This window comes from Anser brachyrhynchus (assembly GCF_964034855.1).
Source record: "Anser brachyrhynchus genome assembly, chromosome: 9".
NCBI lineage: Eukaryota > Metazoa > Chordata > Aves > Anseriformes > Anatidae > Anser > Anser brachyrhynchus.
In genome coordinates, this window is record NC_137703.1 from 17,180,040 (window position 1) to 17,203,571 (window position 23,532).

At 36.7% G+C, this 23,532-nt stretch overlaps 1 protein-coding gene across 9 annotated transcripts in view; it reads right to left on the bottom strand.

The window, feature by feature from the left end:
- Positions 1–23,532, bottom strand: part of STAG1 (STAG1 cohesin complex component) — a 185,922-nt gene that overhangs the window by 62,598 nt on the left and 99,792 nt on the right. For all 9 annotated transcript variants that reach the window (XM_080604104.1, XM_080604103.1, XM_080604102.1 and 6 more), the window contains 5 exons: positions 19,280–19,484; positions 16,401–16,552; positions 11,692–11,765; positions 7,521–7,644; positions 1,100–1,198 (listed from right to left, as the gene is read on the bottom strand). In XM_080604104.1, the coding sequence (XP_080460230.1) occupies positions 1,100–1,198; positions 7,521–7,644; positions 11,692–11,765; positions 16,401–16,552; positions 19,280–19,484 (654 nt within the window). The remainder of the gene's footprint in view (positions 1–1,099; positions 1,199–7,520; positions 7,645–11,691; positions 11,766–16,400; positions 16,553–19,279; positions 19,485–23,532) is intronic.

Consider the following 23,532-nt stretch of genomic DNA (forward strand, 5'->3'; position numbering starts at 1 on the left):
AGAAGAAGGAGATTCCATCACCTTTCTCAATAGTCTGTTCTATTATATAACTATTATTTTGGACAAATAGACTTTCTTATTACCTAGATTTTACCACAGCATGTTTTCTTCTCCATCTCTCAAATGAATGTGGTAGTGAAAGGCTGATTACCAATGTGTTTTTATCAGTTGTTTATACAGAATAAGTATATGGCAAGTTCTCTGTATTTTCTGCTTTTCTAGATCAAACTGGAGGACGTAAGAGTAACTGCAATGGCAGACATAACCAGTGAAACAGTATAAAATCTACAGTAAGTTTTTCAGTCTGCTGCACAGTATTTATTTATGAGTATTTAAATCTCCACTTCTTTTCTAAACAGGATTTTTCATCATCATTGTAATCATGATTTAAACAAAAATAAATTAAATTAGTCTTTCCTTGGGGTGATAGCCTTTACCATAGTTCTGTGTCCAAAACGCAAAAGCTATGGTAAAAGGTGCCAGCTGAACTGGTGACAGCACTTGGAAGCTTTCTTTACAGAGCATCCAAGCATAAGCAATGACAGCATTTCCACAGTCATCTCTCCAGATAACTTCACTTGTGAAATAACACTGATATGCCACAAAATGAATTAACAGACACACTCTTGTTATTAATCAAAAATTAATAGGGGAGGGAGAAGGAGGAGAAGGAGGAGGAGGAGGAGGAGGAGGAGGAGGAGGAGGAGGAGGAGGAGGAGTGAAAGTGCGCTGTAAACTCCTGTCTTATGAACCATTTTTTTCAGACTGTTACATTTGGATTTATTTTATGTGATAACCCCTGTACAAGTCCTTAAAATTCAGTAAATCTAAAATTAAATAAGCAGAAGCAGATTGAATAATGACAATGAATAAACGACAATAATACAGATAAATAATCACTGTGGCCAAGCCAGACAAATTTTACAAGATAAACACTGTAAAATTAATTTGTCTTAATCTCAGCATTCATTAATAGTTTTGCTATGGTAGTTACAAGCCTTGTGACAAGTAAATAAGTGTATTTTTGCATTTAATACATGAGTCAAAGACTGGAACGTGATGAGATAGATGATACTTTTATTTTTTGTACTTCTCTTACCTTGAATCTATTAGTGAAGAGCTCCAGTTTTGGAAATAACTCTCTGTTGGTATACAGACTCTGAAGAGCTTTCAAACACTTCAACCTCACTTCACCTTGCTAAATAAAACACACTAAGATTAGCTGATATAATATCCTAATCAAATGCACATGAATATTAAATAATATCATTTCATAATTTGTTTAACATACATTTACAAATTTATGCTAACGAGTTACCAAAGCCAATTTGCAATTCAGCTAAAAACCAAAAACCACATGCAGCTGCCTACAAACAATGTTAAATTTTCTATTTGCATGTATAAAGAATTTAAGGTGCCATTACTTTAATGTCTCTCACTGTTTCCCTTTTCCTTTCAAGTAACTCCACAGTACAAAAAGACAAACAAGCCTGTAAGCAAATACAAAATGAAGACATCTGATTTTAAGGTGGTTGGTGAAAAGACAGCACAGCAATTTACCTTTAGGCAAGAGACTAACAAGTAAATTTTTCCTGATACCTGCTGCTTACAATCAATGGACAAGTGTTCAAATGATTGAGTGTAGGCTGTATGTCTGAGTCGTTCTGTTGGGCAGAACCTAACTCCCAGCTACCCTTTAGATAGGGATTGCTTTGATCTGGTGGGCTGTAGGCAGGAAATGTGGACATTGCAAGCCCATGGCTACAGATCAAGGTTTGTCACCTATAGGAACACTGATGATACATGGTTCCCCAGGACACACGTGCATCATCTGGCTGGCTGCAAACATACTTTACGGTCTTGGTAAAGTCTTGGTAAACTATGGGTTCTTGTTAAAAAATATTTGTAGATAATAAAAAGGTTATAAACCCAAACCTGCTTTTCATTTCTGAGTCTGTCTATTCTATAATCAAGTCTGTATTTAAAAAACTGCTCAGGCTCAAACCTGAATGAACATTCAGAGACTGACATAGAAACAGAAGCTAAAAATCAATTTTTTAAGTCTCCTTTTCACCAACTTAAAAAATGGCAATAGAAGATAGAGGCACGGACAGAGGCAACCCCTGGAGATGACTGCCCTTCTTGGCAGACAAATACTAAGAGGACTTACTGTCTCTGACAGCAAAAAGGCCAGCTTTTTAAACTGGTGTTCAAGGCTGAAATTCATCACTTCAGAGAGGGAAGAGCATATTTGTTTGCTAATCGTGTTATGAAGGTTTTAAAATGGCGTCAGTGGAGATTATTGACAGAAACCCACAACTAAGCACAAACAGCAATGACCTGGATGAGAATGTAAAAAAGGCAGAAGTGAAGCTGTACATGGTTATACTGCGCTGAAGTCCAGAATGGATGAGGGAAAATGTGCCATGGATCATCAATATACCAGACACAAGAAGCTTCCTGAGTAACTATGAGAACCATAAGGAGTACAGAAAGTGAGCATTAATGTAAGATTTCAACGTCCCAAATATTTATGGGGAAAAACACAGCAGAATTTTCTTGCCTACCAAGGGTACAGATGTTCAAGTTCAAGTAATTCCTAAGAAACTTAGGATAAAAGGTGGAAACACATTGATTCGGGGCAATAAAATGAAGAGACTTATGTAACTAAGAGATTAACTTACTCAACTAAGGAACTTGTTAGGAGGTCAAGCACAAGAGGAATTCAGAGAAAAAAAAAAGAAAAACAAAATAAGAAAACAAAATAAGAAAGGCCAGGGCATAATAGGAATGGACAGAAGATGTAATGAAGAAAACATTCTGTAAATATCTTTGTAGTACAACAACAAAAAAATAGCTTGGTTTGAAGGACTAGTTATTTTTTATGTGCACAGTGGGTAGGAAAAGAAATAAAATTATGCACAGAATTTTTAGCTTATGCAAGAAAGAACATTTAGTTGCAAACAGTTAAGCATTCAAATAAGCTTCCACAGAAAGCTGTGGAAGAACCAATACTATATTTTTTTTTAGAAAAAACGTTTAGAGAAATACTGCAGGTATATCGTGGACTCTGCCCCAAGTAAGAGAGATATAAGCAGTATTATTTCCCAGACTAGCTTTTAGCCAGATTTTCTGCAATTCTGAGTTGAAGTTTATGTCAACCTAAGAAGGCAAGTATTTGTAACCAAGCAAAACCTTTAATTCCATTAAAGAAAATGAGCATCAGTTTCCAACTACTTTCCTGTAGTCACATATATGCTTTACGCACAGAAAGAACATGTCTGAAAAAATAGCCATTTTCTAAGCAAATAATGGACGGACTGGTTGCATTCTCAGCATCCTAATTCCTAAGGTCTTTCATTCTCCTAAGTTTCCCAAATCTTCCAGAAAAATTATTACTTTTTTAATCCAATTTGTAATTGGGACACTTGATGATTGCAGAATCCTGAATTCAGTCACACTGTCATGTTCTATGCTTGCCTCTTTCTCCTGTCTAATTATTCCTGTAATTCTCTTTCTCTCAAAAGTTTCATATATGAAAGCTAATAAAAATATATAAATAATCATTTAACATTCTTTTTCAAAAATATGAGAAATTATTTACACTAATTAATTGTAACTGCCTTCTTTTATTTATAATATGAAATTAAAATATGAAACAAAAACATAGAATGTTTATCGGCACCATTAAATGACAAACATTTCTCATATTTTCCCTCTTTCTGATCAAATAATCCTCTTGACACTTCTGTTTGTAGAGTAAAAATTGTTACCATTGCTAGTGAAGCAAAAAGCAATACATGCACCTTTCACGCCAGCAGTGTGGGGTAGTTTAGGCTATCTGGGTGAGCCATGCTCTAGTCAAAGCACTCTTTAATATGGCAGACCTGCAAAGAAGAATCCATCCTGACAGAAGCACACCATTTTTATTTTGTTTTTACATGTTATATACAGGACTTGAGCCAGTGACCTGTAACTCCTGTGTAAGCCTCACAGTGACATACAGCCTGGCATCAAGCCAACTCAGATCCTTCATAATTCTCATCTAGCTGATACTTTTGAGCATTCATTTGCTCTCTTCCAGTGATAACCAGAATTCTCTCTAAATTCTCACTATAGGTGCACTGCTATGTGTCACCTCACACACCAGAAGAAGGTGCAGGTAACACGAAGATGATTACTCCCACAATCACGATTTTAATGCTGTAGGGTGGCATATTTTGAGGTCATCTGCTGCCTAATGACAGAAAGTTACCCTGCCAGAGGGAAACAGACTACAATGCCTTGTAGCACATTAGTACCTATGTCAGGAGTATTCCTGACAGGAGGCAAGCAGAACTTGTACGCTGTCTGCACAGGCACACACAACACCATTTCTGAAGATGTTGTGTATCATCTAGTGCATTTCTTGTACTCTCCAACTTTCCCCAAATCAGGATTGTCTAGGTATCAAGAGATACAATTATGGTTTTGAAATAGTTCCGTGCATCAATTAAGTAGAAGAAAATTAAGACTGGGCAGTCTGACTTGCCTTTTTTTTTTTTAAAGGGATTTTTTTAATGGAGTTACATTACAGTTTAGAATGGTTTTACCTCATGATCCCAGATCTACATTAAAGAAAAAGCAGCTTAAAAGGAGAGAAATACAGACCTAGAAGCCCATATTTAAACAAGAAAATGGTCTTGAATAAAAAGCAAAATGTCCTAAGATACTCAAGATACTCATCTGAAATCCAGGAAAGGGACAGGATTAACATAGAAAATAGATGAATTTTACAAATTATAACTAAACTGCTGTATCCTACCTCCAAAAGACCACACTGGAGCTACTACAAAGAAATGTAAGAACTATGTCTTCCCTGTGGTTTAATTTGTATGCCTTCTGAAGTAGAACATGAAACTGCTCATGATCTCTTGCGCTGCTGCCTCCTCTTTTTTCAGTAGAAATAAGCTTCCAGAGAAGTTAATCATTTTGGTTTGGCTTCTGTTCATATGAAATAGAAATACCTTATGACTATTGCCTCAGCCTTCAAATCTACATTATTTTAAGTACTGATTACAGCAAAAATTACGTCCTGGTCAAAGCAAAGCAAAACCAAGAAACTGGGGTACCAGTAGGCAAGTCTTTCAGACAGTGCCAATGAAAACCAAGCTATTAAGAGATCTTGTACTTTTGGAGGGCTTGCATTTTTTAACTGGTTCTTACTCAATCTTTTTTCAGTAAGTGCTTCCTTTTGCACTTCCCCCCTTCATTCTGTCCCCCAAATGTCTCTTTCTCTCCACTTGCTTCCTTTTCATCCTTTGGCACATAGTTCAGCTAACTCTGACTCTTCCCCTATTCTACATGCAATCTGTCTCACCCTATATAGTAAGCATACACCACATCAAAGAAAAAAAAAAACATCACATAGCATGCATATCAGGCTACTAAACAGTCAGATTAGCTAGTGATTTATAGACTGAGAACCCCAAGGCACATCTGAGGCTTGCAACAATAAATATTACAAAACAGCAGGGGCAGGACATCAGCTTGGTGGTATTCTTCCATGTCTGGTCCAGATGGAAAACTTTTATTTTTTCTAATGCAACACGGTAATTGAAAATTTGTCTGATAGGAAAGAACATATTAACTTCAGGATAGCTGAGGTAAAATATATGTTAAGGCTGCAGACACATGATTAGACTCTGGAGGATGTGAGAAAACTATTGGACATGACATGAGAAATTGCTGGGTGCAACAGATCACAATGTGAGAAGCTAACACAAGTCACAGATAGTGCCTTGAGGAATGGATAGATTTCACAGATGGTTAAAAGGAGTTATGTGAGAAATGGCTGGACTTCACACACACTAGAAAGTGATTGATAGCTGTGAAGCACAGCAATACTAGATTCTCTCTAACGTTGAAGTGCTACTTTGTGAAAATGTTCTGCTGGGATTAGAGTGCCCAAAACTTCAATGTTGCCTTTAGGTACGCACTCTCAATAGTGTCTGTAGAGTAAATAATTGTTAGGGCTCATTACAGCTGTAACGAGGATCTTCCTCCTACTCAAGTCTTCTAAAATTGAGATGAAATGTAGAAGTTTGGCAGGTTTAGAGAGGAAAGCAATTGCATATCTGGTGTCTAAACCACAGAGGCTATTCTTAACAAGTAAACTGCTGGTCCAAGTCAAAGGAAGATGCATATCCGTGACAGCTATAGCTAAAGCAAAAGATTCAGCAGCAGTATAGTCTCTTCCTAAATGATCTTCTTCAGACTTCAGCAAAAGAGTGACCAAGTCATGTCCTTTACATGAATATGCTGTCTGAAGTTATAGAAAAAAAAACACCTTTTAAAAAAAAGATGGTAACTATTAGTTATGCAAGTCATCAGAATGAACTTGCAGACTTCTGAATTTTTCCAGCAGCATTATTAGAGAAAAAAGAGTAGTCTAAACCAGCATGCCAGAATTTAACGAGCATTTCAACAGTATATGTAGGTCTCACCTGCTTTTCTTGGACACTCCTAGCAAGACTGTTTAGAGTAAAAGAAGTATTTCTAGTAATTTTGGTGAAAGTGGGAGGATAGCTAATCCCATTTGTAGCCTGGTGTAGAAAAAAATCCCATACAGTCAGCAGTGTAAAACCCTGTTCTATTAGCATTAGAAATGGTCCACTCTTGCAGGAACTGACTGGTGTGTGGGCCTGAAACCACCCAGAAAAGGCAGGTTGTGGATACCATTAGTACTAAAGAACAAACAGTGGTCAGACAGGAAAGAACCTTCAGATATATGTATCTTCTCAACTCCACCTAACCTTTCAACTTTTTTTTTTTTTTTAATACAAAGCTAGAGAGGACCTTGAACAATTTCTACTGCAAGAAAGGCCAGGGTGATGGCTGCTCTCCAAAACTAACTCAACCAACTATCTGAGCTCTTCTAAGCTGGCACCAAGTGACAGATTTGAAGAATCCACAAAGAACTGATGGATGCTTTCAGGAGATGGAGGAATAAGGTTAGAAAAATGTCCTTTAAAGGCAGCTGGAGCTGAAATGCCTGTAAACCTAAAATAGTAAAGAGAAAATGAATTGTTGAGAATTCCACTACTGAGGCACCAATCAGGCCCGTTCAGTTAATTCTAGGACACAGAGATGCTCTCTTTCCTCTAACTAGTGAGCAATGCAAATTGAAGAGTTGACTGGAAATCTCATTTTGATTCTGCTTCAGACACAAGGGTTCTAAGGAATGTCCAGCAAGACTACTTCTCTTTTAATTAGAAGAAAAGCAGCATGCAAAATTTTCCATTAAGATACTCTAAGAGAGATTGAAAAAATAAAAACCACATGAATCATCATGTGATTTGGGATAACTGTATCCTGATTTAAGTGAATGCAACAAAAAACACTGGTTGAAAGATAAATGAACTGCAGGAAAAAAGAATGATCTCTTTATAAACCAAAGATGATATAGTACACGTCTTGGGTAGTAGAAGAGTAGCTATTTACAGTATACTCTTCTACGTACAGTAATACACAATACTTACCCTGTCATGTAGTGTCCAACCAACATATTTTAAATAGCTATCATTCAGGAAGGCATCACTGTACATTTTCATCCAGACACCAATTTCTTCAATACAGACAGCTCTAATCTCAGCAATAGCATCACTAGCAAGAAAAAAAAAAAGTTAACCAAATTACAGACACATACCATTTACCTCATTTACTCATTTCCACTGCTGTAGCTATAATATTTTGCTTTTACTTGGGTTGAATGAACTTCACTATATAGGACTTGTCACTATGTAGTGCTCACTCATGATCCATCTCATCATCTCAATCTCTCTACATTCAGATATGTTTCCATTATCTCAAAAAAAATCTCATTCTATTTTGCCTCTTAGTCTATTACTTCACCTTTTCCTTCCCTCTTTTCAAACAGAATTATGAATCCAAGTGCTACAGACTTCCTCTCAATAATTATTTCTGAAACACTGTCACTGTGATTTGCTAAGCAGGCTTGACTTCAGTTTCCAGCTAGAGATGCAGAATAACTGCAAGGTGAAGAAAGTTACTTGGTTTTACCAAAGGAGCCTGGCAAAGAGGAAGAATGGAATTTGTTATGTCAACAGAACCTGCTTCATGCAGCACACGAAAGCCCTTGGAACAAAAGCCAGGAAAAATGTTTATACGTCAATATTAGTTTCTTCTATTTTTCTTGCTTTTTTTTTTCCTACATTCTGACTGTGGCAAGTGATGGAAGAGGCAAAGACAGACTGATGAGCTTCTTACTGAGGTAGCGGAGCAGGAAACTGTCTGGAGAGATCATCTAAAGAGATCAGGAATGGAAATGACTTGAATCTGATTGGCACTTTCCTGCCTGATTGACATAGAGCATGGCATATTTACTAATAATGAACGACAGCTAAACAACGGGAAAAGGGATTGGGGCCATCTGGCCCTTTAGTAATTTCATCTCTGAGACATCTGTTACTATGAGAAATTGCTTGTGCCACTCCAGCTGGCACTGCTTCACAGTTCCAAATTTCAGCTGTAATAAAAGAACATTGAGAGCCACTGCGTAGAAGAAGGGAATGGTGCTTTGCAAACACTGGTCTTGCTTATAACTGAGACCCTTGTTTCGTGTTTTTGTTTTCACTTTGTTTGTTTTTTTTTTTTTAAAAAAAAAACAAACAAAAACCTTTGTGAACAGTAATAAATATTGATTTCATTCTAAAGCAGAGCTCCCCCCCAAATCTAACTTATGAAAAAAATAAATTTCAAGCTTTAAGCAAGAGAATAATTGCTAAGTGCAATTGTATTTTTCCTAAAGTCTTCAATTTTACAAAATGTAAATAAAATGTTCCTAATCTTATGCTCAAGATATTTATTGCATAAATTCACAGAATATAGTATAACAAAACTGCTATACTATCCATACTGTAACTGCCTACGTCCTTCCAACCTTCACATTGGAAGACTCTGTAACACCTTCCAGGCACCAAGGTGAAAACCACAATTTCTACATGGACACAACAAACAATCGTAGTATCACACATGACTAGAAGAGACATTTCTAAAGTCATGTCTCTGTTTTTCTCATTAAACTTCTTATCATAAGGAGGAGACTGTAGCAATGTAACAACATAAAACATGCATTTAAAGATAACGTATGAATGCGATTGGGGAATTTCTAGACGTGTCATCAAATCACTGTTGCTGCCTCTCTGTCCAAAGTGAGACAGACTGATTCTACCAACTTCCAAACAGAGTCATTAAAACTGGTCTGTCAAACTCCCTGAAGACAGTTATGCTATAACCTCAAAAACTAGAAGGCAATTGTCAATCCACCATGTAGACAAGGTGCATTACAAGCAGGGTAAGTCATTAAACAAGCTGTTCCTACCAGGGAATTCTCAAACAGGTTTTAGATGCTGTAAGGATGAATGTGCTAAAATATTACATTCAAGGGTTTGCACTACAAAAATTGCATTTGTAACAGAGAATGCAGCCACAATGAAGTTTTAATTAAAACTACACATATATTCACATATATATATATATTTCTGTCTAACTCTATATTAATTCACACTAAAATAGTAAATCTCTTACACAGAATTATAACTATTTTAAAAGCAAAACCTGGGTGGAAGGAATCAGAATTCAAGACAAATAGCAATCTGTAAGTCTGCTAAGTATGAAACAAAAAAAGGGGCAACCACATATGCAGCCACGTGAAGTAGCCATATAGATATTTCTTCTAGGGGATGACAGCCTGAGTTCACAGATCCAAGTAGGTTATTTCACCACCTTATAAATTTGGTAACTGTGAAGCATTTTGGAAGGATTTAATGGCAATCCCAAGAAGAACTCAAGTGTCAACAGCTATTTAATCATGCAACACAGCCAGCCAAAATCAGGAAAAATTATCTTTTCTGTAAGAATACATTCAACCTTCCCTAGGCAGACAATGAAAAACTGATTCTCAATCCAAAGATTCTCAGGAATCCCTAGGCACTACAAACATTCACTCCAAGAGAGAAAGACAGACACAAAGAATAAAGCTATTAAACTAATTATGAGATTTAGTATATATATTCTGACCTTCCATACAGCACAAATTGCAAAATAATGTCTGTGAGGTGAATGGGAAACACTCAGATAGCCATTTGCAGCAAAATTCACAACCTATGTTCCTACTTTTAGTAAAGATGCCCCCCTGATGGAACTTCCTAAAGAGTTTTGGACATGGAGGATCAGATAAAAAATTCACTGGCTGCTTCTAAAATGTTGATTTATCAAGTCAGGCCCATTAAATTTAGGACAAACCATAGCAAACACTGGCAGGAAATAGCATTTATTTCATGCTAAATTACATCTGAATATTTTGATCAAGGCCAAGAATATTTAGGACACTGAAACAGAGTCTACAATGGATAACTGGGATATGCTTCTCAGACTACAGTGCTACAGTGGCTGCTCATTGTACCTTCTGAGCTCTCTCAGTCCATTTGATCAGCAGCTTAGGTTAATCAAGACCAAAGCTGAAGGTAATATAAAGTAACCTGGTTAATCTGCACTGATGTGAAGAGACATGCTCCAACTCCACTGTGCTGTTCAGTCACATATTTCCTACCACAGGCCTCTTCCAAAGTTTCCTGCACACCTTTCTCCATAATTACAATTATCCCTCTGCCCCACTACAGGTTCCTTTTCACATTCTAACCCTCCTCTCAAACACCTTTTTCTTGCTTTCTGCCATTTGTCTAAAAGATTTCATACACGATGTTGTCTTAAACCAGAATTTAAATCCAAAAGGTTAATTGCATAGTTTAGTATTGTTGAATTTTATCTTTTGACTTCGATAAGCTAATTAACATTTAAAGGGTTGGTTCACCAAAATGCTGCAGATGCTTAGAGGTATTTAGTGATGCAAAACAACCCTAAATCTATCTTAAAAGACTACTGCTGTCTGATAAGCCACACTCCAAAATAGCATGCAACAGTCCGTATCTACTAGAATAGAGTGCACACACATGCACATACACACATGCACATGAATATATAACCGGATGAGTTTTTCTATACACAAGACATCTCATAATAACTATTGAAAGAAATTGTAATGTGTTAACAGTGCAATTACTTTTTAATGTTCTTGATAAAAACATCCAAAACGATTAACAAGCAAAAGCTATGTGTTAAGTGGAATTAAGGTTTTCGTGTGCCTTTATGCCGTTTAAAGAGGAAAAAGCCTAAAATAATGTTACAGTTGTGGTCAATGTCTATTATGGAAAACATCAGAAATGTGTTGTTTATACATAAGATATACAAAAGGAAATGCAGGACAGAGGTACCCAACAACCAAAACTGCCCTATTATGATATACAGAGATCATGATTACTCTAAAGATACGTGATGTTTATGCTCCTACTGTGGACAACTTTTCTTTTTAGAGAGAAGAAGTTGTCTTCCACAACTCCTTAAAGCTGTTTTACTGAATTAAAAAAAAAAAAAAAAGCTGTGTGGACAGATCTATTGGGCAATTACTGGGGGTTACGCTTACATTTTCTTCCAGAACTTCAGTTATTTTGATACTGCTTTTGTGACATCCAGAACATTACATTAGAAGAAAAATCAACATAGAAAATGTCCTTGGCATTACTTATGATTACACTTTGCTAATGTAGCATATTGTAGCACTTATTTTCTTACCGGTATCTATGAACAAATATACCCTTAAAAATAGAGTTCATCATATTTTCGATTTCATCTTGGTTTTCTTGTAGCTGAAAAAAAAAATAAATAAAAGATCACTACTTATTATAATTTGATATTATTGATACAATTCCTTATTGGGAAGCACTAGAAGGACCATGGAACAGCACTTAATTAATTATTAGTAAATTCCCCATTTTCTGTTTTTCCAGCACATGCTTATATTGTGTGCAGATGCATATGTATGTATACATATATATGCAATGCCTTAATGGAAGAAAGTTAACATTCTCTACAAACATCAATCAATTTAGTATCCAATTAGTCCTCTGAGGTCATTACTGTTCTCTTGCTATAGAAACTCAGGCACGTAGACGCTATGTGCTCAGTAATGTCAGCAGTCCACTAGTCAAACAGACAGAACTGCAAATGGCAACTGGAGAAACGAAGCCTGTTACTGAAAGGAGCAGCAACAGACCAGCAAGTCACCCTGAAAAACTCAATGTCCTACTAAAGGAAAGTACTTCTGCACGTGCTCAATCTCAAGTATAAATGTAAGTTGCTTTAACTTCAGCGCCCATGATAACTGAAACTCTGAGCAAGAAGGCTTTCCAGAATCAGAGCATGGGTGCTTACCACTGGAGCACAGCTGACACACAGTTTCAGGCCTCATATTGCAAAAAAATCAAACCAAACCAAACACCGAAACAAAATAAAAAAGGTGCTACGAGCAGTAAGAGTGTTTTTAAAACATCCCTTAATAGTTCCTCTGTAATATGACTGCACTTTATAAGTACTATGGAAAGTTTACTTTGTGTCAATGAGTATGTTAATAAATCCTGAAAGAACATCTTGGAAACAACTGAAGTATTCTCATATTGTCGTCTTTTGTGCTAAATTAAATAAAGATGACTCGATTACAGCAAAACACAGTTTTGTTAAATAAGATGATGCCAATTTTATACAATCAACTTTTGGAGCAGAACTGCTACAATACTCGAAGCCAACATTCTTCCATCGAGGTGTTTCTTAATGTCAAAGCAGAATACCACAATATATGTTAATATAAACTCTTCATATTTTCAGCATGAAAACCACAACAGAGCCTTGCTAGTACAGACTGTATGTATGTACAAAACAATAAAAACTGTGTAATCATACATTTAACAGATAAAATATCTTAAAGCCAGAGGCAAAATTATTGTCAGCATTTTTGTCTTCCTGCATAGCATGAGCTCATAAACACTTTCACCTAAGGGTTTATATTTTTCAAGCCATGTTTATAAATATTTCTACAGTACCTTCCAGAAAAGATCTAAAGTAGCTTGCAATATTCAGTTAATGAAGTCTCAAAGCTTCCTAAAACGTAGGGAGGTGCAGCCTCCATTTTACAAATGGGAAAACTCAGGCATGGAGGGTTCTTGACTAAACTGTCAAACACCTGAGAAAGAAATTAATTTCCCAGTAAAAGGGATTGTGTACAAAGAGAGTAATTGGGTGCATGCCAGCACTGCGTATACCAAAGGGTTGGTTCACTAAACAAGCATATTTAGGCATGGCTTCTGGGAGAGGCACTGTTTTCAGCATAAGCTCAACCCAAACATGCACAGAATAAATACTCACTCAAAAATTTATACAGTGCAAAAGGGAGAGTGAATTTCTAATCACTCCTCAGTTGGCTGCTGTCACAGGCTGGCATATGTCCCCAGAAACACGGGGCTAGCACAGACTATGGAATAAACTGAGGACGGGAATGAACCAAGAAGCCTCAGGAGGATGTTTGAAAAACTACTGAGGCCCTGAAAGGCAAAGGGGTAGCTGCCTGAGAACTTCAGATATGAAGTAGGACAGAGGTGGACAGAGGTAGGAGAGATGGAAGTTTATGAGCCATGAAAAGATTAAGATGCTAAACGGAAGTGTATTTTGACATTTCTTTGAATGCAAAATCGAGCAGCTACAAAGACTAAAGCACAGATGAGGGGACAGCATGGATGGCTTACTCTCTCCTCCTTTTTCTCCAAGGAATTTACAGCTCCCTATGAATATTGTAAATTATCAGCTATACAACTGATAACAGGGATCCAGGTGTTGGGGCAGAGCTGGTGTAGGAGAATCAGAGTTTTCGTAGTTCCAGGTGAGATCCATTTTACTTCAGTGAGCATAAACTGGCCAAGAGATACTGTTCTGAACTATTTAAAGATCAAAAGTACTTTGTTGACATTTATGAATTATTTTCCATCTCCCAACCACAAACCAAGGCACTGGTATAAATAAATGAAAGTCAGCATCAGCATTATTAGTGCCAGCTCTTGTCAGCTCATGTACAAACGTGTCACTTATCACTAAGATAATGTTAACTTCAACAGAGGTGGGGCGGTCAGAGAAGGCTCTCCATCTGCGCAATTCCTACAGAATCTTTTGTGCACTAATATTTAAGAGATACAATATCCACATGTGTTTCAGCTTCAGTAATGAATTAACACCTCTTTCACAAATTTGACGTTTCCCTGTAACAGTTTTTTACACTTTCAACTTTTCTAGATCATGTACTTCAATCTGAATGCTTAACTTCAGGCATCTGGAGAGAGAACTGCCTTTGGATTCCCGCTCTTACCAATGCAAAAGTGATTTAACATTCCCCTGCTCAAATCTAAGTAATAATAAGGAGAACATTCTCCTGTTGACTTTGCAGACAAATTGGGGAACTCAAAAAGACGTGTATGAGAAGCATAAAATTTGAAGTACTACTGGCAGCAACTAAAACACAACTTTTTCTATTTTGGGGCTTATTGCAGTACAAAAATCATCCAGTTTGAAAATCTCATTGACTAGAACAGACCGTTAATCTGCTCTCACATTAGATATGTAGAAGATGACATGAGAATGAAACCAGTTAGAGAAAGCATTCCATACTTTCAACTTCTAATTAATTAATTCCCACACTTAGCTTGCAAACTGGCCTATGTAACTTCACGAGGATAAACACATGCTGATGTAGGTGCTTATGAAGTTTTATTATGATGGCACTACATCAAAAGAATCAACTAAGAAAGTGCCATCACTGAATGCTATTGTAAATTCAGCATATTTAAAAACAGGAAATAAACAGTACTATGTTAAGAATACTTACACGGGGCCATTATGCCGTCTCGACCTAATGAAGCTATTTTATGCACTTTCCTCTGCTACGCTTACCACCACGCATCTGAGAATGTGTCAGTCATCACCACTTCTCCCTGGCTTACACCTATGCAACATTTTGATTAATTTTCATGAGTGGTGGTATGAGAGAGACATACATGCCAAGAGGTGAAGGTTGCCAAATGCTTAACCTTTATTCTTCCTTCAGGGTTTCACTGCCCCATGCTAGCCTGGGCATCAATGCTTCAAAGTCTGCCCAGAGCAATTATATACTGTGTCACCAAAAGACATTGAAAAGAACATCTGAAGAACAAGTACAGGAGATGTCCACAGACACTGAGATAATGAAGCAAGTTCTTCAACGTAAATAGCTACTTTGTTCTTCTCTGGAAAATTCAAGCAACCATCAACAAGTGTGGAATAGAAACTGTGTTCTAGCTATTTTAGCTAAGCAATTCTGCTTTTCAAAATGCTTCAACGCTGACATGTCTCCTTTAAAATGTTTTCCTTGCAGTTAGGGCATGAGAGGTGGTTCTTGCTTTGTGTATTATTAAATTGTGTGTTATATTTTAATAATTATAAAATCCAACAAAACTTTTGATATGGATTACAGGGGTAAAATACAAATAAAAATACATCATTGTAATTGTCCCCAGACTAAGGCTATAAAGTCAAGCAATTTAAAGTCAGTTATACATAAAAGAATCCAAGGTGCACACAGGTAAGGCAGACTGACATCCTTAATTTGCCACAGAGTAAAGCAGTGGTGGAGGAAATGTATTCAAAATGAATATATTAAAAATGATAAATTTAAATCTAAGTCAATATCTCCATATATACTACAATCTCCATATATACTTAAATTCTTCAATCAATCTTATGAGTTTTGCATGGTATCCTTAAAGATTATGTATGTTTGCATGTATTATGTATCCACTTTCTACTTCTTATCATTTTTAGATTCCTTTTAAGTACAACTCTAAAACTGCATTTCCTGGGACATGGTATTTTATTTAGGGACGATTACAGCAACCTTCTAAGGGTTTTGCCCACCTAATGCCAGACTGGTACTTACTAAAAGTGACTTTAATGCGTTCCTAGCTCCTTCTCCCTGAGACCAGGTGCTATAGCCCCTACTCCCATGTTCCTTGAAAGTAGCTACAGAAAGAAGTACTAATGAGACACTACGTAGTAACTGCAGCAATCAATGGGAGAAATGGGCAGCATGATGATGGACTACATGAGACTCTCTTTTCAAAATCTTTTTGCGTAACCATTGTAGTGTTCATATACAACTTGAAACTAGTTTTCTTCTTGCCTGGTCATGTATATAAAACTGAAAACTGTAATAATCTTCTGTGCAGACAGCATACAAACTCAACTGTATGTAATAATGCAAAATTTTAAAATGCAGCCCTAGTAACATGCTTGAGATCATATGAACGCCACAGCAGAAGTAATCTCTCATTTCTTACTGTGGTACTAAAATCACAAACCACCCTGGACTTTCTGTTGGAGGTTGTGCACATGTACCAGGAAAAAAAAAAAATCATCTTTTCACTTGCCTCTTTTCTTTTCTGAAGCAGCAGCTCCAATCTTTCATTAGCTCTTTTGCCAATCATTTTGTTTCTCTCAGCTTCGTACTGCCTCTGTGTATTATCCTGATGAATGCTCAGGTTTAAGGCAACATTCACAAGAGCAGTCATAAGCTTCATAGCTGCAAAAGCAGAACACAGAATATGACTCTTTACCTGTAGTCAGAGCTCAAAAATATTGCCTCAAGCAGATCCACACACAGAAAATAACCAACTCGACCCTGGCACAGAACCACTTGGAAAGCCACTTCCCACCCAAAAAATACCCAGATCACTTGGCTGACCTAAAAATCAGAAATCGGAGTACACATACCGCATTGAGCTCCAGGCAGTGTTAGTTATCCTTCTCTCCAGAAAATATGCAACTTGCAATGTCAGAGCAAACATGTGAACCCACAGGATCAGTGCACACCATTAAGCCAGTTACTGTGCAGTTACAGACATTTCTCTGTTGAGAAATATCATTATAGATGCCTCCATGCTAAAGGTAACCCTTAACCAGTAACTTCTGAAGATTAATCAATTTGCAAGGGATCACAACATTGTTTCTCTGAAAGAAAGTCTGACCCTGCTCTAAAGTCAAGTGTATAATTGCATAAAAAATATGATTTGAACTTCATGTGCACCTTTATACACATTTTCAAACCTTCTGGATCTACTATTGTTCATGCATATTTTTCTGTCTTAATTTAGTTTTACAAAAACATTTCTAAGTGTCTTTCCCATGTATGTTCTGTGTGGTTACACAGCATATCACAATTTACAACACTGAAAACACCAGAAGAAATTTATCGATCAATCACATTCTCTCTGGCTAAATATGCAGCATTGTCCTCAAGTTCAAAAAGCAATTATACAAATGGAGAAGTGAAGCTACTCTTATAGTTAACTCCGTCTTATCTTGCTATTGCTTAAAGTTTGCAAATCTAGAAGTACTCACGTCTTCTTGCCTTAGTGTCTTGCTATAATGAATCAATTCTCATTCAAATTGGCTAGCAGGGATGAAAACTGAAAACAAAGATCTCAGAAACACTCCTTCAAGAACAGATGAAATTCTAAAAGTAGGTTTTCATAATTTTTTATCAAGACTGAGATTCCTTGCATCATGCTGACTTCTGCTCTGCAGAGTAGCAATATAATGCAATGTGCAAAAACTAGCCTGAAGAAAATTTGCAGAATCAAAACAAAGCTCTCATGTTTGTTAATAAATAAAAATAAGTAAGTGTATGGCAAAATAATCAATCATGCCTCTAATGGAAAAAGCCATCAGTGCCTTAAATAACTGAAGCCAGTTGTGAAAAACTTAGGCCTTGGCATTTGCTAATCCACGCTTGCAGGTTCTAGTTACGTGATAGCAACTATTTCTTCTACAAAGCATGGTTCCTGGGTCACGTCTCTAGTGCATGTGGCTGTTTCCTCTTTCCAATCAAGCTTCTCATAGTTTTCGAACACCTGTCCCACAAAGGGGTGAACCAATCAAAATAATGGTCCAAAATGCATATTATTATTATCCTCACTCCACAATCTCTTTCCTATAAAACAATCAATCATAATCTAAGCAAAACGCAAATCAAAATCACCTGGAATTGAAGATCAGTATCCAGTATAAACTGGAAAGAAATTGTTTCCATCTCTGATTAAGTAACTGGCACAGATTTCCAACAGGTTCTTTGTCTCCAGCTCAGGTAGTGTTTGCTTTTGAAGACTGAATTTGTAGAGACAAACTTGCAATGTGGTCAATTATGTCTGAATTATTCACTTTGTTTATTATTATTATTATTTTATTTTACCATTCCCAGTTACCAAATAAAGTGAAGAATACAAGGGGATTTCAAAATAGAGCTCAGTTACTCTGAGTTGAAGGTTTTGATTTTCATTTTTAAAATCAAGCTCCAATCACATCTGGACTTGGTTTCTCAAAATCACTGGTAATCCGCCTCTTACTTAGATTAGTGAGAGATGAAATTAAAAAATAAATCTGATTTCTGCTCTGGGTATTGAACATTTGGAAACCTGAACAAAACTGTAAGAGGCTGACTGCGAAAACTAACTACATCAGTAAAAAATAACAGCAGTAAAAATATTCAGATTAATGACAAACATCTCCTATAAAAGCTTCACATATTTGATATGATCTATAAATGGTCCAGGGAAAAGTCTTCCAGTAAGATGCATTTCAGCACATGAGGTCAGTAGAAAGACATTACCTGATGGAACTAGTGTTAGACACCTACATCCAAGCTAGAAATCCTGGTATTGCTTTATAATTGGAGAAAGACAGCTACTTCTACACAGCAATTCATCCATACTATGGGAGACATCTAATATAGGTGAGATGATATACACTCTAGAAAAGTCTGTTTCTATCTCATGATAGAATCAGTGCCTGACTTAAATGTAGGCAGGTGTGTTGAAAGATGCAGCATAGCCAGAGGTAGAAAACAGAGTGACCTAGCATAGTGGCCCAATGTTCCCAAATTTTATGCTTCTCAAGAGTGAAGACACAGATTTCTATTGACACTTAGAATAAGTTTTGTACTCTAAAATGCCAAATTACAAAGGCATGCTAACCAACAAATAAACAACTAATAAAGAAACACATAAGTATGCCACTTTTGATTCACAGGATTTACTGGAGTCCCCTGTGAGGCAGAGACATACTCCCTTCCAAAAGGAAAAGTGTATTGTCAGTAAAGTTATACCATGTGTGTTAATTGGATTTGATCAAGCTTTCCAGAGTTCTCAGGACTTGCCAAATTCCACCTGTATCAAAATTAGCAGTAATTCTCGAACCAACTAACCTGTAACAACTCCTTTGAAAACCGCCTTCTTTGTGCTTGTTTACTTACCAGCTAACGTACTGGTGTGTCTGAAAGCCCGGACCTGGGAATCTGACAAACCAGTCAGAAGAGAAATCACCGTGTCCATCATGTATTCATCATAGATGATGCTATACTGACACTGTCGAATGAGCACTCCAATGAACTCACAAAAATTGGATCGAAACTTCTTCCACTGTGGCCCGGGCATGGTAAGTGGGTAATCACCGCTGTCCTGAAGAACGAGAAAATGAGCATACTAAGTAAACACAGACCAAGTTTCTAAGTTAAACAGTATCCTTTTCCTCCAAGCTAATGGAAAACAGCCAGCAACAAAAACAATTTATTCTTCAATAAACAAAGAACCTTGTTGGCATGAAAACCCTTTTTGAGAGATTTGATTATAATTTTTCTATACTCGCATTCTTAGCTCTGCATAGTCCAAAATATGCATCCAGACTCAATTATTTTTCTTATGTCCCAGGTTAGGAATTGGAGATAAAGGATAAGCAAGGCACATTTCAAAGTATTTAAGATCAAAATTTAAAGAAATTCTTGTGTGATTGAAGGTTTGTATCATTTTCCACTCCCCACCTTCCATTCCATTAATATTCTAATCATCTGGCTGCCTCTCCCCACAAACTCTGCTTTATTCAAGTTTGCAATTGAGATCTTATCAGAAAGTAACGATTGTCCTTTGTGATCTTATAAGCTTACCCTTTTTCTAGTGGTTAAACCTACCTTCTGATAAATGCAATAGAATTTTTTCAAGTTTAATTCCTCTCCAAGACTAATTTCTCACTATTCTTCCTCCAAGCAACCAAGCAATCTCAGTGAGACTGTTCCCCCCAATTAGAAAACACAAGCCAATTCCAGATTATCCAAAAGATCAAGGCAATTTTCCATCTTGAATCTCTCCCCCAAAATAGGAAGTCAGCAGAATAAAGGTTAAATCTAACTGTACATATTTATTCTGTTTTTGTGAAGAACAAGTATTTCTATTACCTTGGGTCTTGTCTTACTGCACAGGCTGACCCTTGTAAAGCCAGTAACTTAAGAGCAGAGGAGCTCTAATCAAATATCCTTTAACCTATACTTAACAGAAGATACTCCACTGCACAAACCAAAAAACTTACCAATTTTAACTAAATCACACATTCCAACCATACTAGAATTATTTAAATGATTTAAAATACCAAGACAAGCATTCAAATGTTAGAAAAATACAAAATTGTAAGGCAGTCATAGTGACCCATAGTTTCTCTTTCATTACTATGCTGAATAACATTACCTTAGCAAACAGTATTTTTCCTTCTAACTTCGAATACCCAATTTGAGAGAAACAAAAGCTTTGTTTCAAAAAAAATAAAAAGATTCAGAGTTGTCACGCTCCTGATACAAAGAGATCTCCTAGCGTGTTCAATTGTAGCTGTGAGTTCTAAGAACATTTGTAAATCAGACCAAAGTGTTTGATAATAAAAACCCAGATAAACAGCAACATCATTAACCCTGTCCTGTGTTTTGAAGTGTTCTTTTTATTTCTTAAACAGTCTGTTTATGCCTAATGCTTATTTGTGAATTTCAGCAAGGCACAGTGTCTTGCCGTGTGAATATGAGCCCTGTATTAGCCTTTTAATTATTTAAATTTAGGACTGAAATTACAATGCTGAAGGCTTCTCTTCAATTTGCCTGGCAGTAACCCATACAAACACTCCAGAATTCTTTTACCCTTTTCTTCTTCCTGCTTGTACCTTTATCTTCACAAATAACCTCCAGACTAATTCTCTGCCTCCAGAGTACCTGTGGGAACTCTGTATGTGAGCTTTATACATAAATATTATATGCTTTCTAGATGTATGGATATGTAATCTGTAGAACAGAACTGCAGGATCTCTAGTGCTGTGCTTAACTACTCATATTTGTATGATGTATTCTTAACCCACAATTACATATTAGATGGTCCTTTTGAAAGGTATGTGAAGACTGCACCGAGAACATCTCATCTTCTGAAACTGGAAGAATAAATTTCCAGTAAAGCTGGTTTGCTGGATCATTTATTTTTGAATACCAATAAAAATGTGGCATGTTGGTGATACCAATATATGTGATACCTGATGGTACAACTGTTAGAAAACTGAAACCAAACCAATTTATTGCTCATCTGCTACTGTAGCACAAGAATTAAGAGGGAATTTGTCTATGAAATGCCTGTGCTCATAAGCCAAGTATCCAAACAGTGCAGCAGAAAAGGCTTGTCTGCGGAATTCCCCATCTCAATCTGAACTGGTAGCAGCAATGAATGAAGTTATTTCCATCATTTCCAAGTTCTGCGCAAGTGTTCTTCTGTTCATAATCAGAACAATTAATGGTCCAATCCCTGCCGTAAATACAGAAATCAGGACCAACAGCCAGCTGACTACTGCAGTGCTGGAAGAACAATGTGACTATCTTAGAAAAAATAAAGGAAGCTGCGAAACTGAACATCTTCAATGGAGATTAAGATATTTTCTGGGCACCATACTGTGCTAGTGAATACACAATGCAAAATTTTACTCCAGCTATTACTACACTTTTATTACTTTCTCCTAATAACTCTAGGCTTGTAGAAAATATTTATCAAGTCAAAAATACAAAAAAGACATTTTATACCACCTACACACATGTACCAGTGAGCACTACCCCCTTTCAACTCCAATCTGATACACCAGACCTGGCATTTTAGGTACAGGGAGGAAAATATGCCATAGAAGTGGATTTCCTCCCTCTGAAAATGACAAGTCTAAAGATGACAATGAAGGTGGCAGTAGCCCTAAGCATCTGCTTTGTCTCAGGATGACACAGGGGAGATGGACATTGGGATTTGGGAGTTCTGGAGTAACATAAGACGTACTACAGGTAAAATGCCAACAACAGTAGTATTTAGAATGAAGAATCAAGAAGGCTGTTGCTCATCTGTGTAGAAAATACTGATGCTTTACCGAGATAATATATGACCACCTGACCCAGCTTCCAATGTTGAACTCTTTCTGGCTCCCTTTTTTTCACTGCTTATTATAGAATTGGCAAAAAAAAAAAGAAACCAAAACCGAACAAACAAAAAACAAACAAACAAACAAACAAAAACAGTGGCTCAAGGAAGCTGTCTAGTCAGTCTACCTGGCATCAGGGAGCACAGCCAATAGCACTGCTGAAAGAAGGCAAGAAGTAGACCTGCATAAGCTCTCTTCTTTCTCCAGCAAGTAAAGAAGGGCTGGGAGGTGGGAAGGATCAAGACGATCTGCCAAATCTAGCCTGAGCTGCCTTTAGTCAAAGGACTGTCACTAGCAAATGGTGTCTGCAACCACCAGCTATTTATTAGCTATTATTCAGGCAGTTGGAATAGGTGATCCTTAAAGATCCCTTCCAGCTGAACTATTCCATTATCTATTATCCAGCTCTCCCAGAAACAAATGACTGTTGTTCAGAATGAAGTGGTAAATACAAACCAAAGGGCCAAGAAGTGGACTGGTGCCAAGCTAATCACAATTGTAATTTTAAAATCTGGTGAAGGCTCAGAAAGATTTTTTGTTTCATTATGCATTTTACCCTGCACACTAATGTAAGCTGCTCTCATTCTGTAAGTTTATATTTTGGCTGGTCTTTTTTCATGACATATGATATCCTGCTACGCAGAGAGCATTCTGAAATACTATGATTAGTAAAATGAATAAATGACTCATATAACAATTATAAACTCACCATGCTGATCATAGGATATATGAACATCACCAACTGCACCGGATTTTAAAATGTTTTCCACTGTTAACGGGGCATGTGTTTATTCCAGATTTCAAAATGTTCACTGGGTTGTGGTCTAAGACTAACTATTTCATGCTTTAATACTAAAACCCAGAAATTCTTTCACATACCTACTCAAACGTTAAGGCAGAAGACTAAACGGAAGCTTTCTGTTAGAACTGCAGAAGTTCAGAAAAGTTTTAAGGAATTGAAAAATAAAGTTTATGCACTAGTAACTGTAATTCTTTGCAACATTTTGCTTACATGTACATTCCCACCATGCATAAACACGTAAGGGAGAGACTCCTTCTCTACCTCCCTCTTTGTTTCTGACATAATCTCTTCCTGCCCTCCCAGGATGATCATACTTGGCAAAAAGGACTGAATCCTAATCACAGAAATAAAAATCATGTGCATTTCTTCCTAAATTTTCCAAGATAGTTGCACATTTTCATTGAAAGAAAGAGCCTCTTTTTCTATAGCAGCAAGATCAGACTTTTTATAAC